This window comes from Nicotiana tabacum, chromosome 12 (assembly GCF_000715075.1).
Source record: "Nicotiana tabacum cultivar K326 chromosome 12, ASM71507v2, whole genome shotgun sequence".
NCBI lineage: Eukaryota > Viridiplantae > Streptophyta > Magnoliopsida > Solanales > Solanaceae > Nicotiana > Nicotiana tabacum.
In genome coordinates, this window is record NC_134091.1 from 59,267,385 (window position 1) to 59,286,746 (window position 19,362).

Here is a 19,362-nt window from a genome sequence, read left to right on the forward strand (position 1 = left end):
CGATCACTATTTTAACTTAAGCTTTAAACCTTGGAACTAAGTGTTCCAATTCATTCCAAAACCTATCAGATTCGAACCAATTAACCCGGTAAGTCATAAAACAACTATAAAGCATAAATTGAGCAGTAAATGGGGAAATATGGCTGTAATACCCAAAATGACCAGTCGGATCGTTACATTCTTCCCCGCATAAATATACATTCGTCCTCGAACATGCCAAGAGTTATTTCCATGCCACCAAATCATTATTCCATCTTACCACACACGTACCCGGGGTGATCCCACGCCATCGTATTCTATGTAAATTGCATATGCCTAACAACACAACATAATTGAAAATCATTACTTCAACCTTAGCCCATAAACCTTGGAATTCAATTTCCAACATTCAGAATTTCTTTTCAAGACTTGAATCTCACATATACACGTTGTATGAGTATGAACAAGTTGTATCAAGCCATAACCATAACCCCAGATATAATCACATTATATACTACACAACTCGCATGCTCACAACACCATTTTCGATCACATTAACTACTCCTAAGTAACCCGGTAATAGTATTAAACCCCATATCAAATAAAACCTCATTCTAAAACATTCGCACACTGCTGATAATGAAATGAACACGCAAAATCTCATAACATCTTATCCGATCGACAAGTCATGGAGCTCTCTTGCCCCAACTAGAACCATAATCATTTTCTAAGCCGACTTTAAGTATTATCCTCCCGATATACCGTAATCAAACTTGATAGTACCCATTCTAGGTCCTATGACCTTATATTATTAAACACAACTATCCCATTGACATGCCACACCAATAGAACTCAATCCACAACTGCGCAACCTTGTACCCAAAATAGAAGATGTCTCAATGTAGAGAACCGTATTGTAAGTTCAACAAGCATCACCACAGTTGTAATGCTATAAGCTCATTATATATAGTAGAACCAAGACACACAAATTTAATAATAGTAACCAGCTCTTCTAGAGCTCACATTAACATCACTCGCACGGATAACTCATGTGCTATAGCATCGATATCTGAACCTGCACGGACAACTCACGTGCCAATAATATCAATATATCTAGAATCGCATGGACAACTCACGTGCCAATCATATAGTATATGGATCTGCACGGACAACTCACGTGCCAACAACCTAGTACACCTGGCATGGTCACAAGTCTCTAATCCAAGCATATCATACCTGAGCAATCAAATAAGTACACATGAACCATCATAATTGATCACAACTCCATCATTTGAATGACTATCACATCCTTCATGCACGATCATCCCACAAGGAATATTTTCCTAATTCTTCCATGCCACATATCAATAATTTGAATATCAACAGTATATCAACTAAGAGAGCACCGCAATACCAATGAATGTCCGTAAATCAAAACATAATGCCCATTTCAACCGCACACCCTTCTCAGGGATTACCGAGAAACTATAACATTCATCTAAATATATAACACTTACCATTTTGTCCAGAATTCGTGATCTTCCTTTCATGAATGAACTGCTACCTTGTACATATAAATCTAAATCATGCACACCACACCACATCTATCATGCCATCATGTGACGAGCACAAGAATCTCATTATAAACTCTAAGTCACTAGCAAATTACATATTCGGTTGTCCTATTTCCTCTGATTTTTCTTCTGAATTACCCTCCAGTTGTCACTTCTCCTTGTCGAAACACTAGGATCCTTACCCAAAACTCACTACAAGACATCCTAACATAAAACCATACCGCCCTAAGGCCCATAAACCATTGTATTCTTCTTAAGCACCATAAAAGTACCACAACCGATACCCCTACACTGAAAAGACCATATATGAACTTAAAATTATTTCTTTTTACCTTTCTTGCACTGAAATATAGAATGCATAGTCATACAGAATTACCGCAAGTCCCGACACCATCCAGTGTAAATAACCGATTCTGGCGATATACAAATTTAGAAAATTTTTGAATCGACACATATACATTTTGAATCCATTAGAACCCTTTCGAAAGTCACACACCATACTCAAATCTAAATGGCTTCGACCAAACGGGTCGAAATACACAAGCCTCATTAGCACAATAGCCCCCAAAGAAATAACCTCGTCTTAACACCACCGATCAAATACATATTTCATGCGCTCAACATCCTTCAAATAACCATTTAATCATTTCATGATTTTTTATATTTACATAAAGTGCAATATAACTCCCATTCAAGAAATTTTCTTACTTGAGTAATCCCCGATCTCAATCTCTGCAAGTCATAACTAATCCACAAGTGTACCTCGGATAGAAACCAATACCGCACATAATCGCGCAATCTAATCGTAGATACCACACTCCCCCACTTGTCCCAAAGCCATATAACAAAACATTTGATATCTCACCATACCCAGATAATATCTAAATTAACCATACTAAGCAATAAAATATCTACTCTAGTCTCGTCTCCCAATACTTTCCACACACGATCAATACACATCGTACACAATTATAGTATCGCTCACCGACGTAGATACATAAACATGTGAAAATAAAAACTCATGTGGCATATTCATAAAATAAATAAAAATATGGTGAACCATACAAATATGTGGAACCATGGTCAAATAATATATATGCCTCCCTATGGCACACTGAGACAATACTTGTGATCACTGCATCTGAAGCAACATCATCTGGTCTAGCAGGAAAAGCATAGAATCGGGCCTGACCGCCAACTGATCGGCCTCCCCCTCTTGGGCGACCCCCAGCTGACTGAGCCTCATCCTGAGCTGTCTGAGCGGAAGGTGGAGAAACTGGTGCAGAATTAGTAGCCTGACTCCTCTGCTGAACTAAACCTCGCATATGGCGGGGACAATATTCCCTCACATGACCCCGATCTCCACACTCATAGCATTAAATCTCGAAGAATGGTGACGAGTTCCGAGGCGGACCTCGGGAAGCAGAATAACTACCAGAAGGACCTGGTACATATGATCCCTGAACTGATGGTGCACAGGGCGTACGCGGGACTGGAAGTGCACTAAGAGATGACTGACCCTCATGAGAATTGTATGAACCATGGTTGGATGATGAACCACGGTGAACTGGATGACCCATATTGTGGTATAACTGCCCTCTATAAGGTACCCTACCAAAACCGCCCGAACCTCGAGGCCTCTTTGCCTCCCTGTCACCTCTCTCCTGGCTACAAACCATCTCTATCTGTCGAGCAATGTCAACCACCTCGTCAAAAGTGGCACGAGATACCCTCTCCCTAGTCATAAGCAATCACAACTGATACATGAGACCATCAATGAACCTCCTAATCCTCTCCCTATCAGTGGGAACCAACCAAACTGCGTGATGAGCCAACTCAGAAAATCTCATCTCGTACTACATCACGGACATGCCATCCTGACGTAACTGCTTAAACTGTCTGCGCATTTTCTCTCTATGAGACTGCGGCACAAACTTCTCCAAAACGATAACAGAGAACTCTTGCCATGTAAGTGGTACTGCACCAACCGACCTACGCCTCTCATAAGCTTCCCATCATCTGAAGGCAGCCCTAGAAAACTGAAAAGTAGTGAACGAGACCCCACCGGTCTCCAAAATACCCGATGTTTGAAGCATCCGCTGGCATTTATCCAGAAATCCCTGAGCATCCTCTGACTCTGCACCGCTGAATAATGGAGGTCGAAGCCTCCCAAATCTCTCAAATCTCCTCTACTCATCATCTGCCATAACGGGGACTACCGGGGCCTGAGTAACTGCAACTGGCTGGCCTGGTAGTGCCCCCGGTATCTGAAGTCCTTGTACTACCTGATCTGGAGTACGGGCAACAGGGGTATGAGTACCTCCCCCGGCCTGAGAAGTGGCAGGTGCGGCCTGAGCCGAAACCACCTGAGTAAGGCCAATGCAAACTGTCAATATCTGAGTCAGAGCCTCCTGAAGGCCTGGAATCACAATGGGCACAACTCGTGCCTGAGCTGGTCCTGCCAGCTCAACTATATCTCGAATGTGCTCCTGAGCTGGAGCAATTGGTGGTGCTAAAAGTATTGTACGAGCTACACCTCGACCTCGGCCCCGGCCTCTACCACGGCCCGGCCTCTCGCGGCCCTAACCGGTGGCACTCGTGGCTGACCGTCTGATTCGGTAGTACGTGTTCTCACCATCTGTGAGAGAATAGAATAACAAAATTTTAGTTTCCGGAATCAACAAGTTCGCACGACCGAATACAAGAAAGCGAAAAATTCCTAAGGGTTCACCTATGCCTTTGCCTCGCAAATCGGCCTCCGAACGTCTCAAATCTATGCCTTTTCCTCGCAAATTGACCTCTGAATGCCTCGAATTTAGTCACAATTAATATGATTCAGTCGATATAAAATATTAGAATTAATTCCACAAGAAAATACTAATTTTCCAGCAAAAATAAAAAAGTTAGCTCAAAAATCTCCCATGGGGCCCACGTCTCGGAATCTGACAAAAGTTATAAAATATGAATGCTCGTCCAACCACGAGTCCAACCATACCAAAATTACTAAATTCCGATAATAATTTTGCCCTCAAAACCTCAAATTTATCCAAGAGGAATTTCAAACTTTTCTAACTTAATTCAGTAATTAAATGATAAAAATTGTGATGGATTCGGGTAATCTAACCAAAATTGAGTTAAGAACACTTACCCTGATATTTTCTCCGAAAATCTCCCAAAAATCGCCTCAATCCGAGCTCCAAATCGTAAAAATGAAGATCTTAAACATTCTGTCGAGGCCAAAAAAATTGCATTTACGAATGAACACTACCTCCTATGAACAGTGTTTTCGCAATTGCGACAGATGGTTCGCAATTGCGAATGAACAATATTTTCGCAATTGTCACAAATGGTTAGCAATTGCGAATGAACAATGTTTTCGCAATTGCCATACATTATTCACAATTAATAATGAACAATGTTTTCACAATTTTCATAGATGGTTCGCAAATGCCATAAATGATTTGCAATTGCGAATGAACAGTACCACACTAGAAACCAGCAAACTCAAACTTCTCCGAAATGATCCGAAACCACCGTGAAATTCATCCGGAACCTCCCGAACACAAACCATATATGAATTTCAATCATCGACATATTACGGACTTGCTTGCGCACTCAAAATACTGAAAAGAGATCGTCTAGACCCGATATTAACCATGGTCAAACTCCCAAATTTCTTAACTTTACTAGTCTCTCAACCAATGATCCAAAAATACAACAAAGCCCCCCGAGACCCGTCAAATCATACCAACAAGTCCTAAAATATCATACGAACTTAGTTGAAACCTCAAATCACACAAAACAACGCTAAAACTACGAATCATACCTCAATTCAAGCTTAGGGAACTTAAGAATTTCTAACTTCTACATTCGATGCCGAAACTTATCAAATCAAGTCCGATTGACCTCAAATTTTGCACACAAGTCATAAATGACATAACGGAGCTATAAAAAGTGTCAGAACTAGATTCCAACCCTGATATAAAAAAGTCAACTCCTAGTCAAACTTTTCAAAAATTTAATTTTTGTCATTTCAAGCCAAATTCCACTACGGACTTCCAAATATTTTTTCGGACACGCTCCTAAATCCAAAATCACCATACAGAGCTATTGGAATTATCAAAACTCCATTCCGGGGTCGTTTACACATAAGTAGACATCCAGTCACTGTTTTAACTTAAGCTTTAAAGCTTGGAACTAAGTGTTCCAATTCATTCCAAAACCTCACCGGATCCGAACCAATTAACCTGATAAGTCATAAAATAACTGTAAAGCATAAATTGAGCAGTAAATAGGAAAACGGGGCTGTAATACCCAAAACGACTGTCTGGGTTGTTACACCTACCTATTTTACGATCAACTTCAGACTTATCGCGTATGAAGTTTAAAAAAATTAGTCTGATGTGCAATGTACTTAAGGACAATTAAGTCTAAAGTGGAAAATTTATACTTAAGATGCACTTAAGGCCAAATAGGTCCGAAGTGCAATAAATATTTTTATGCACTTAATGTCAGAGAGGTCTGAGGTGAAATAATTACACTTGAGATGCACTTAAGGCCAAATAGGTCTGAAGTGCAATATATGTTTTCATGCACTTGAGGTCAGAGAGGTCTGAAGTGAAAAAGTTGTACTTCAGATGCACTTAAGGCCAAATAAGTCTGAAGTGCAACTAATGGTTTCATGAAGGCCAAATAGGTATGAAGTGAAAAAATTACAATTCAGATGCACTTAAGGCCAAATAGGTCTGAAGTACAACCAATGTTTTCATGCACTTAAGGCCAAATAGGTATGAAATACAAATTGCTGAGAAACATAAATTTATTTTCGAAATTTAACAATCCAATATATGATTTAACACCTAAATCTAACAAACTCATCTTGCCATTAAGAAAAAGAAGAAGAAGAAACCCTAAGTAGTAGTTAATTTAAGTACTAGTTAATTTATTTTTACAAAGTGAATATATGTTAAATGAGCGGCCAAATAGGGGCAAAAACATAAATATGAAAAATTTAAGAAAGAATTTGAGAAACCTAGCAGCAATAGTTATTTTACATACATGACAACTAATTAATTTTATTCCCTTGAAATATGGACCCATAATCACGCATTCAGAGTATTATTTCCTTAAAAAATGTTATTCAAGTACTATTTAAAAAGACTTGTAATTAATTATTGCTCAAGTTGCATAATTTGTTTGTTCTCATTTACAAAAAAAATGAAATTAATAAATCTAAAATATAACATGTATAATAACATAAATATAGCAGGCTGGAATATAACCTCATAATTGCGATAATATACGCTAAATAAATTATGTATAATTTATAATAAACTATGTACAAATTACAATAGATAATTTATACACGATGTAAATGACGTATAAGTTACACCAAATAATATACCAAGTAAAAATTACGTATATATTAATGTTATATTTTATCATACATTCTTCAGCCATTGTATATATTGATTATGTATTAATATTAATAATAGTGGATAATAGATATATATGTAGAATACATATATACATAGTATTATAATAGTAAATAATTATGTATAAGTGTGTATATACCCGATATAATGATGGTATTTAATAGTGTATAAATTGTTAATATACCCAATATAATGATGGTATTTTATTATATAAATCACAGAGCTATTCTAAGTATATTAATGTTATGTTTTATCATTTTAGTTCCTCTTTAGTGTGTGGTCGAAGAATAAATATCCTTTTAGAAGAAGATGGCATAAAAAAGCGAAATAGATATTTTTTTTGTTGAGATTTTTGGTAATATTTGGTTTAAGGAAAGAGGGGAAATATTTTTACAAGATGTTAGTGAGAATGAAAATAATTTTCTTAAATATTGGGTGCTGGCATTTTGGCCTTTAAAATGGAAACGGCTTACTTAGTTATTGGGTGCGGCATTTAAGCTTTAAAAATTGAAATGATTTCTTTAAATATTCGGTGCGTCATTTAGGGGATTGCAGTTACATAGATTTTTTATAATGCCATATTTGTAATAAAATTTGTTATTTTTGGAATAAACAATAAATATTATTAGTTAAGAAAATAACTTCTATAAAGAGATCATCCATGTAAAAAAACTCGACCAAATGAGCCGTTCCGTGCAATTTTTACTTGGATGCCAATGACTTATTGACCCAAACAAATGATTTAAACTGATGCAGACTTTGCCACAAGCCCATTTAGCCAACCTTTTTATATCTGTTTTTAGCAATGAAACTTTTTTCTTTTAATTCAAAATGTTACTCATAAAAATGTACAAGTTAAAAGTAGTTACTTAAATGAAAAAGTCCTAGAAGTAGCAATAAATACGAGCAAACTTCATTTACGGCCAGCCGCTAGAAACTAATATCAACGCTAGCCACAAAATTGCAGTATGCATTTTATAACCCAAAACTAATTAAAAGGCTAGCCACCAACCCAACTATCACAGAAACACAGTGTTGAGCTGCAGACACGCCAGATGCTACAACACATTCTCCGGAGGAATCCCGTCGGAGATAGGGAACTTGTCCGAGCTCGTACGTTTCAATGCTGCTAACTGTGGACTTTCCGGCAACATTCCATCGGAGATCAGGAAGCTTAAGAAATTGGATACTTTGTTCTTACAAGTGAATTCTCTTTCTGGGTCTTTAATACCCAAAATTGGGTATCTAAAAAGCTTAAATTCTTTAGATTTATCCAACATAGGGAACTCAAAATTCCTTAGTTTTTTTTTCTCTTCACATGAAGAAGGTGTGCAGAGAATTAGTGTATAGGGATTGATTTATTTTTTAGCTTCGAAAAATGGTTTATCACTGAGACAATATATCAATAGGATCGGCGCATTATTTTGCCAACCGCCATGGCTGCTTCTCTAGCGAAGTATATACTGGGTTTCGTTGTTGTTTCAGCAATTCTATGGAGTATAATCAAGTAAGTCAATTGCAGTTTTCGTATTTAGCAATTGTTACTATATCGCGTGAATAATGAATACTTCGCTCTCGCTTACACTTCCATGGCAACTATTAATTGTTCTAAGCTCCCAATTTTATGTGAGATTTGGGGGTTTGAAATTAGGGTTTGGGACAAATGGGGAAGGAAAATGGGTCCGTGATCGAAGTGAGAGGGGGAAAGAAGGGAGAAAGAGGACTGGAATTGTTTGGTGGGTTTTGGGAGTTGAAATTTTGGAAATTCAAACGTGAATTGTAGTGTCCATTTCTGCTGCAGCTGCCTTCGTCCTTCCAACTTCCAAAAATAGTTTTTAATATTATTTTTGAGGTATTTTGCTTTTTAAAATTTTAATTTATTATCTCATAGTCTTCACTATACAAAATATATACAAAATAGACTGTCATTATACAAAAAATATACAAAATAGACTGTCACTATACAAAAAATATATAAAATAAATTGTCACTATACAAAAAATATACAAAATAGACTATCACTATACAAAATATATACTAAATATATTGTTACTATATAAAAAATATATAAAATAGACTGTCACTATACAATAAATATACAAAATAGACTGTCCCTATACAAAAAAATATATAAAATAGACTATCACTATACAATAAATATACAGAATAGACTGTCCATATACAAAAAAATATACAAAATAGACTGTCACTATATAATAAATGTACAAAATAGACTGTCACTTTACAACAAATATACAAAATAGACTGTCCCTATATAAAAAAATATACAAAATAGACATTTCGGGCTATTAGATGTAATATGTTTGGGCCGGTCATTTTCTATCAATGGGCAAAAATATGGGCTATTAAAATTTTGAGGGGATATAGAATATAGTTTTCTCAATAAATACGATTACTCATCGATTTTACCATCATTTCTAGTAAGAGTAAAAAAGTTGTCTCTTGATTTTAGAACAACGTTGACAAAGATTTAAGTTTTCATTTTAAATTAGTTGGACTATGTAAATTAGTTGGACAAATGAAAATAGTATTATTAATAGAATAATATAAATTATAGAAAACATATCAAATAAAAGGGTATTATATAGATTGGAAGCGAGAGCTCAAGATGTCGTAATCAAATTCAATGGTATTTTTGGACTATGCCATGATCGTCAACTTGGACCCTTTCAGGTCAATTCATATACCATGACAAACTTGGGCCTTTCATGTCAAGTTGAGCATACTTGACATGAAATTTGGCATTAAATGAAGAAGTGACAAAACCTTTGATGAGATCCCAAAATTTTCAATGATCAAATTTGGCACACTCTTTTGTGTCTATGAATTGTAATTTTCAAGTGCTAATAGGGAATCCATCTTGTTGGCCCATACATAGTGTGGCCTTTTTGTTTTTACCATGTTTAACTCTTCCTTTGTCTTTTTCTCTCTCTATCGACTATTTTTAACATCATATGCCAAAAGAATTAAGTTCCGTGCATTGATAGTGCATAATTATTTAACACATCAGGTAAAATTAACCTACAATAACATATAATTTTTCCTGTTGAGTTTGATATGATGATCCGAAAATAGAGTGAAAACCTGCTATAACCAGTCAAATGGCAGTATTGGTATAAATATCACTTACACTAACAGTATATATAACTTAAATTTTTTGCAAAGATATCTAATGTTTGTTTAAAGGATGAAATTGTTGTCCATGTAGTATTTTATATATCAAAATTGATTTGATGGATCAAGGACAATACTCTGCCATGTTTTATGGGGTCCAAAAGAGTAGACAAAAGCCCATTAAAGTTAGATGGGCTGTCTTTGAACTGAAGCCAATGAATTTTGAAAATTCTAAACATTTGTCCATATTATGCCCATATCCTGCTCTTTCCTGTCCTTTTAAAAGCATTGGTTGGATTTTGTTTTATTTTATCTTTTTAGAAATTTTCTTTCAAGATACATTCGCCCAATTACTAGAGCTATCTTATCAAGGAAATATATATAAAAGAAAAGAGAAAAAGAAAAAGAAAGTTCAACCCTACATCATATATATATATCCTGTCTATCTCAATAGAAAATCCCTTTCAATTGACACAAGAAATATTGTATAAACAAGTACTATTACTACTAAAAAAAATGCTTTTATATTTATATTATTAATTGAATGAATTGAGCAGCTGAATGAAGTGCGGTAGTGTACATAGTCGTTAAGGAAATATTCAAGTTAGTTACTAATTGAAAGTTGATCATGTTTACACTTTAGTCCCAGAAGGTTTTATTACACATGATAAGATATATCCTTACATTGTAATTTTAATTTTCCCTATCCAGTTTGTTGAGGATGTTAGCTGTACGTTATGGTCAACAAGACTTGATAAAAACTTCTGAGTAATTACACTTTCAGTGCTTTTGGGAGTATGAATGAAATTATTACTCTACTAGCTTAGTTTCATTCTCTCTTCTTCGTAATTCACTTCCTGCTTTTTTGGGTTTTTCACTTCACTTCAAAAAGGGAATTAGTGGACGTTTAGAGTTCTCCGTTTTCTATTGTCTTAGCTGATATAAGAGATCAAACATAGATAGCCCAAGGGGAATTAGTCCACTAAAGGATATTGGTTAATACACACACAAAATTAGTTCCAACATTACTATGTAGACTACAAATTCATAACTAATATACTTCATACTTGGAAAACTAAGGGGTGGTTTGGTAGGGTGTATAGGAATGATGCTGAATATGGTAAATTAATAATGCTAATATTAGTTAAGCTTGTATTAGTTATGCTAACATATTTCTTATCCATTGTTTGGTTTGATGTATTAAAGTATCGCACAATTTCTAAAAGAATAATTTGTTAACAAAAATACCCTCATAACCGGTCTATCACTTTATCTTTTTAAAAGAAACATATGTTGAGGAATGTTTTTATATGAAAAAGGTTTAAAAAATATTTGATTTGTTTACATATATTGTAGTACAGAACTGAATATTTATTTATAAAAAAGGAAATCTACTAAGTATTTATTTATTTAAAACTTTCTTGGATTATTTCAAACTTGCATTAATATAATAGCATATTTTTGATCAAGCACAAATTTTGAAGGACAATTTTGTCTTTAACTAAGCTAACACATGCATTAAAACCCACTGCATTGTTAATACCATGATTTCCTATGCATTAGTTATGCATAGGATAATACCAAATAAAGTGTATAACTAATGATTGCATAACTAATGCATAGAAAATAAGGTATTATTAATACACAAAGCTAATACATACATTATTTTATCTAATGCATCATACCAATAGACCCCTTATTATAACAAGGCAAAATAGCGCTATCAATCCACCGAAAAATTGTAAAAAAGAAGAAAGAGAAAAAGGAGAGAGAGAGAGAGAGATGGATAGAAGAAAGAAAGAAAGATAGGAGTAGTAGATAGATATTGATCAATTTTGTTTCCACTTTAAGTACAAGTTTTCTTAATCTCCCTTCACCAACCCCTCCCCAACTCCACGCCGACCACCTCTTTTCCTACCTTCCAAGAAAGAAAATTACAAAGAAAAAAGAAAAGTAAGGTACAAAGCATTTGCCCAGACATGTTATACTGGACAACTTAATTCTTGTTACACACAACGTGAAAACAACTTCACACACATGACCCCATTTGTTTGGAACAGAGGACAGAGCCTCCTCCTCCTCCTTCTTCTTCTAGAGAGAGCTTTATAAAAAGAAAATACATGCATAGGCCACTTGTAAAAGTAGCCTCTCTAATAATATGCATGTTTTCTAGAAAAATAAAAAAGTTACAAAAGTTGTAATGGCTACTTTTTCTTCTTTTATTATTATTAATATTGTTTAATGGAAACCGCCCATTGTGGTGGCTGGTTTGGCATCAGCAGGAGGAGAAGGCAACATTGTGAGTGCTAAAATGCCACTTGCCGCAGCTGCAACTGCTCCAACAATAAATCCTGGCAAGTTCCCTCCTCCAAACAAGTCATCCCATGGCCCTCCAACTATTGACACCAACATCTGTTTTGGTCACAACTAGTTATTGTTAGAGACTAATTGTGCATTCTTCATTAAAGCAATTTAATAAAGATCAAGTTTATGTTACGTGCACTGCACTGATAGTGTATACACATTTTTTATACTACCTAGGTTAAGTCGACCAACAACAATAGATAACTTCTTATGTCAAGACTGATATAGTAACTTGGAAAATAGATCAACTGCCGGTATACATATAACTTATACTTATTTTAAGATATTCATGCATCAAGTTATCACCTACATCTCAAATCTAAGTTTGATTAGATAGAAGAGATTTGGATATCACAGATTTGATTCAGTTTTCTTGCCCCTTTACTTATGTTTGATAACTCCTAATACGACAAGGGAATTACTATTTCAATAAGATTCTTTATCTCAGACACATCTACTCAAACAACATATAGCATAGCATAGCATCTTTCCTGGAATATGAAGCATAGTCATTTGGTCATATCCTATATTAATGCGTTTTAGTTACAAGTCATTTTCAAATTCCTTCAGTTGTGAATTGTGATATTCCCTATTTGAATGTTGCTCTTTTTCTTGTAGGACTCAGAGACATTCAGAGACTGTAGGGGCCTAGGTGAAAATTTGTGGGGCTTTTTTTCTCCCATTTCGTTATTTTTTTAAATTGTAATGTTACACCTGAAATTGATTCTTTAACCGATACATACACGTAATAGATAGTATTTATTCTTTTGCAATTAAAGTACTTTATCATGTTCATAGGCTTTTCACTATTTAGATTACACGTTTGTGGCTGAAATATGTTGTGACAAGGCATTAATTATGAAAGCAAGACTCGTGTTAAAGATAACAGAACCTAGAGGAATATATATAATTAGAAGAACAAGTACGTTATCCACTTCCTAGAAATTAGTACTTGTACCACCCTAGAATTTTAGGTTACTAATTTAGAATTACAAAAGAGATCCAGGATTGCAGATGAGAAATTGAGAAATATGGTAAGTAATAAAAATAGTACCTGTGGTACAACTATTGCAAGATTCAGAACTCCTAGTGACAAACCTGTGGAATTTAAAGAGACGGAAGCATATTAGGATCGTACATATATTTATACTTTATTTGGAAGTTTTTTTTCCTTTTCCTTTTTCTTTTTCTTCCTTTAAGGATATAAAGTTATAGTATGATTTACCTTGTCCTGAACCAGCATTACTAGAAAATATAGATGCCAAAGCAAATGGAACACTAAAAGTCACCTGCAAGAGAAAATAAAAATTTTAATACGTAATAATTTTCATATGAGTAACTCAATTTAATGTCAGAAGAGGAAAAGTTTGAAAAGACTCCTAGAAAAGCTTTTAGAGAAGATCTACCATATCAAAGTAAAAAAGGTTCGGTTAGAATTTCTATCTTCAAAGAATAATTAAAGGAAGAGAACATAGCATCTATGCTTTTGTCTTAATATATAAAAATCCTTTGCATTTAAAAAAAGGATTACTTGATCTTGCATAGAAACTTCCATTATCCTAATGAGCAAGAAGATGATTCTCGTTATCCTTATGTGGGATAAACAAATAGTACTAAGCAGAAATAATAAGAGAGAATTATGAACATAACTCATTTTTTAGTCTTATGTGTCAAATCATAGTGTAAACGCATTTTAATCTTTTAAGGTATGCAGATGTTATAATAAACCAATATAATATGATAACTTTGGTGATAATAAACAGAGTTAAATTCTAAAAAAATCCTATCAAATTAGAGCTGGAATTGAAATAATAATATTTTCAATTTTTTTTTTGAAGATATATAATTTACTAGGGGGAGGCAATGAAAGGTTCTCTTTTTGCACTTTGCACAACCGAAAGAGAAGTCATCAAAACTAAAATCATGTGATGCATTAAAGAAGCAAAAGTTTCTCACACCTTTGTTTGTCACTATAACAACGTACATTTTACGCGTGTGACTTGGCGGCCTTTTATAAAGCCACGTACAAATATATCATGATTATTTTTATTGGTAAAAAAGACCATAACCTATATTGGATTCCTTTTATTTTTTCTTTATTTCTCGAGATTTTCATTTGTGTTCAAGAAATTGAATTTCCTTTGGAAATACACCTTCGGCTATTGTTTACACTACTATAAGAAATATAACCAGATATCCATTTGCTTTTCTGATGATAAATTGATGGTAAAAAATCTAAAGAAAATTAATTTTAGTTGACTCTAGAAAAGTGAAAAGGAGATAATCTTTGGTGTATTCCTTTTCTCTTTGGCGCTAATTTTCTTTTCTTTTAACATAATAGACCAAAAGGAGGACTTTATTTGGGGTGTGGGGATCTTTTTCTGAACTCTTGATTGATTAGCTAACATTAATTAAAACAATTTTTGCTTTCAAAGCTAGTCAAATAAATCTGTTTAATTAATATACCTACGATCTACCTATATATCCAACATGTCCAGATCGTATAACTGACAAATAATTTCTGTTAGTTATAGAGTAATTGGTAGCTCCACTAGGTGTCAAATTTGGTCACTATCTTCACACTTTCCCATCTTTATAATTTTCCACATCTCGGAGAATATGATTCTCAAAATCATAATGCACTCTTGTCATGTATGGACTTAGTCAACCAACTTGCTAATTATTCCAAAAGCATGTGCACACACCCAATAATCGTATTTCAATATGATGTAATGTTTTAACAAAAAGATAATAAAAGAAAAAAAAAATCACCCTAAAATATAGCTAGTATCCAGCTAAAAATGAAATATAGTTTTGACTCTTTGTGACTTAATCATCTACTCATGCTCATATGACGAATAGCACCTAAAAACATACAAGGATAAAGATATATCTATAAATCATACTATGAAATTCACACTCCAAATTTTAAAGAAATATAATCAAATCCTCAAAAGGTTATACTACAAAATCTTATGCTCGCTTACCTTCAAATTTAACATGAGTTTCATTATGTTCCTCGAAATGTGTAATTCTAGTATATATTCTCAACTTTTGACCATGAAATCAATACTTATTTTTGTGGAGTTTAATTCTATGTGAAATATTTTTATATTATCAAGTTAGTAACTTTTTTCATAACAAGCATGATCTGGTATAATCTAGAAATTAGAGGCAATAATTTTACTAATAATGTTTAAAATAGAGGTAATTACAAATAGAAAAACTCACCGCAAGAGGAATACCAAGGACAGCAAAGAGAGTCAAGGCACCAATCTTAACACCAGAGGTAGGCGCCATGAGCGTGCCGTGAGCGTCATACTGCCGCGATTTCTCCGCCATTTTTGTAACCAAAACCGTCAAAGCCATGCAAACAGCCAACACGAAATTCAAAATCCCCCATAACCTCTTCACCCCACCGATCTTCTTCCCCAAAAACTCCACACTTAGCGACATAAACCCTAACACCACAGAGTTCAACAACAGCCCCAAAGCTCCGGCGTGCACTCCCAAATCGTACAATCTCCCGTCACCAACTTTTCCACCGTACACTTCCTTAGCCATCCAATCGGTATCGTACAAGAAAAACGGAAACCACGCAATCCAGTTCAAACACGTGACAAGTAACAAAATCCACATGGGTCTTGGTAAATCTTTTAAAGCACCGAAAATTTCACCGAAGAACGGGACTTTTGATTTTCCGCCGCCGCCGGCTTTTTCGTCGATTTCGTGTTCGTCTTTTTCGGGGAGCTCGTTTTCGCGGACGACGGTTAGGGCTAAGATTGTTAAGCTGAGTAGAAGGAAGACGGCGATGAAGAAACATGATTTGAGGTTGGCGCAGTAGATGTCACAGGCTGGGGTTTTAGAGAAGGGGAAGATTTTGTAGAGGCGGGAGTAGGAACCGGCGGCGTAACCGAGGACGTTTCCGACGGCCATGAAGAAGGAGAAGAAGGCGTTTGATGTTCTCATCCTCCCGGCTTTTCCGCCGGACAGATCAGCCAATAGCGCTCTGCATGGACCCTGCAAAAATTAAATGTTTTATCCACTAGACAGAATGTAAAATATATTTAAACAATCAAATCATTTTAATTTACCATTAATTTACAATTAGAAACCGATACGCTTATAGGAGTAATTAAGTTGAAGACAACAGTTACTTTTTGTATTATTTAATTCAATAGTGAAAAAGACACTATTAAAATATTTGTTGAGATAAAGTTGTTGGTCTTTTGAAAACGTAAAGAGTAATATTACATAACTTTTGTGGGGATGTCTGTGCATATACAATCCGAATTATTATTGTGTATCTAAAGGGATGTTTTCCCTATTTTATTGGTGTCAGTCAAAAATTATTTTTTAGCCAATACTCTGGAATCTATTTTTTTTTGTTTGTACCTAAATTCTGCGGAATATATATATTTCTACAATAATTATCTAGCTGGAGGTTTGGATTTTACTCACAATCTAAATTATATGTGAGCAAAATTATTAAAATAATAAATAGAAAACTATACTCCATACTTACACAAGTTTGCCGTGTGCCGTGAGTGACGTCTTCTACTGCCGTTTTAGCAAAAATACTTTCTTTTTTGGTTGAAAAGTAAATTATACTCACTTTCTTGTCCATATATATTTTTAAAAAATCAAAACTAAGATGAAATTTGACTTAAAAAAAGTTTTACCTGTAACATATTGTTAGCAACATCAAGGATCCAAAACCCAACGACAAAAACAGCAATGGCTCGAGGTTTGGACCCTTTTCCGAGAGGGTCACCGGAGGCATGTCCAAGATCAGCAGCAAATCCGATGAGGAAAACAGCTATAGTGACAAGGGCGGCGCCGGCGGCAATGAACGGCCGGCGACGGCCAAAACGGGAGGAGCAATTGTCACTGTAATAACCCACAACTGGCTGAACAATCATACCAGAAATAGGTCCACAGAGCCAAATAAAAGAAGCAAATTTATGTGGGATACCAAGGAGTTGAACATATGGAGTCAATAAAGAAAGTTGCAGAGCCCAACCGAATTGAACTCCAGCTGCTATGGAAGCCACCATTATTATTTTCCATAGCTTGGATTTTGGTAAAGGCTGCTCAACTGCTAGAGAAGAAACATTAAGTTTTTTGGTACCATTCTCCATATTTTCTGAACTAGCTACTGTGTGTTTGTGTATGTGTGTTTTTTGGTTGTGGAGAGTTTGGATTAGATGTATAAGGAATGGGAGAGTGGAGGGGTATTTATAGTGTTTTTTGGAGGCAATGCATGACTGCTACTGGCAACTGTTGCAAGGCCTTAAAGGCTTTAAAACCAGCCCCCACAGCTGCCACCCCCTACCCCACCCTTAAGAAAATGGATTTAATTGTTAATATTTGTTTTTTAAAAAATATTATATTTAAATAAATTCTTGTACTATTATAAATAAGGGTGTTACAATTTATTCTTATATGTAAATCATTAAAAGAGGCATTGATATTCATGAGATTAACAGTCAACTATACACTGAGGTACATCTTGTATCCTTGAGGATTTAAGGAGAAATGGTTAATTAAAAGAAAATTCTTAAAAAGGGAAAGGTAGATTTTGAAGTTTTAGTTTGAGAAATATAAGTGAAAAAGTTTTCTAAAAAACGGGTATCATTTAAATGTTTTTTTTTCACCACTTAAAATTTGTTTGGTGAGTGAAAATGCTAGGTAGGTAGTGTAATACTATAAAAAATTGGCCCTTAGGAAAATAAACCTAGTATGTAGGTAGTAGGTACAAATTGTTTACCCTCACAATCGGATAACAATTAAATTTGTAAGTGATTTTAAGGATACACGAATTAATTTGATACAAAGCAATAAATTAAGTCAAATTGAACAAACAAAGATAAAATGGATTCAAACCACACGAGGAGGATAGTTCCAACCTTAGTGAAATATTCACCCTCGATCCGGGCTCGCTATGGCCAGCACCGATGAACAAGCGAAAGAGCTAATAACAGAGAAAATAATAATATATTGCTTTGGAATGCGTGTTACAATGGATGTCATAAATTATCAGACCCCCTTTATATAGTAGGGGAATCATACTCTAGGTACAACTCTATAAAAGGTAAAAAAATCCTCTGATTAGCTGATTGTCGGTTCTTCATCGATACATGCCGAGATCCCCGCCGTGATATCCGACCGGTCAAGGATATAACGACCTTCCGTTGGCCGTGCTTGATTGCCCGACAATGTTCTTCGAAGTCGTTCAAGGCTAGGACCGATTCCGAACCATGACCCCGATATTCTCGAGGGCGGGCGTCATGCCCCCGAATTCTGACTCTATGAGACTTTTGCCTCGACGGTCCCCTGTCATCATGTGTCGAGCTTTGCTTATTTTATCGGAGACCGAAATATATCATGAGCCCGATTTTACTCGCATACACAAATCATCTTGATCAATCCTTTGGGCTACCATACATGTATAGTTACTATATGGAGAATGGACCTATTTTTGTACTTATACTATCTATCTAGATTTGCAAATCACGTGAACGTTTTTTCCTCTCCCAATTATTCTTTAGTACTTTTGTCTCATTTTAAATTTACTAGTATTAGTATGTGTGCGATGCGCACATACAAATTATGTCAAATTATGATTTGTATTATTTAGATTATCTGCAAATATCTTTACTATTTAATTTTCACATAAAATTATAGATAATCATTAGATATTAAGAAAGAAGAGTATATGAAATCATTTTTCAAATCTCGTAGTGGATAAGCTATTTATTTTCTTTTTAAATTTGTAACAACATAATCTCTTGATTTTATTAATTGCATCTTATTCTGCGATCAATATTAAAGAATATTAAACATGCCACATTGTGATCTATCTTGTTTGAGCA

The 19,362-nt window shown here is 34.9% G+C and overlaps 1 protein-coding gene across 1 annotated transcript; it reads right to left on the minus strand.

Annotated features, from left to right (window-relative positions):
• Positions 1–11,912: 11,912 nt before the first annotated feature.
• On the minus strand, positions 11,913–17,765 carry LOC107778918 (sucrose transport protein). Its single transcript, XM_016599244.2, has 5 exons — positions 17,170–17,765; positions 15,719–16,507; positions 13,713–13,776; positions 13,542–13,585; positions 11,913–12,535 (listed from the first exon to the last, which is right to left on the minus strand). The coding sequence occupies exons 1-5, from the start codon at positions 17,626–17,628 to the stop codon at positions 12,362–12,364; spliced, it is 1,530 nt and encodes a 509-aa protein (XP_016454730.1). The 5' UTR covers positions 17,629–17,765; the 3' UTR covers positions 11,913–12,361.
• Positions 17,766–19,362: the final 1,597 nt, after the last annotated feature.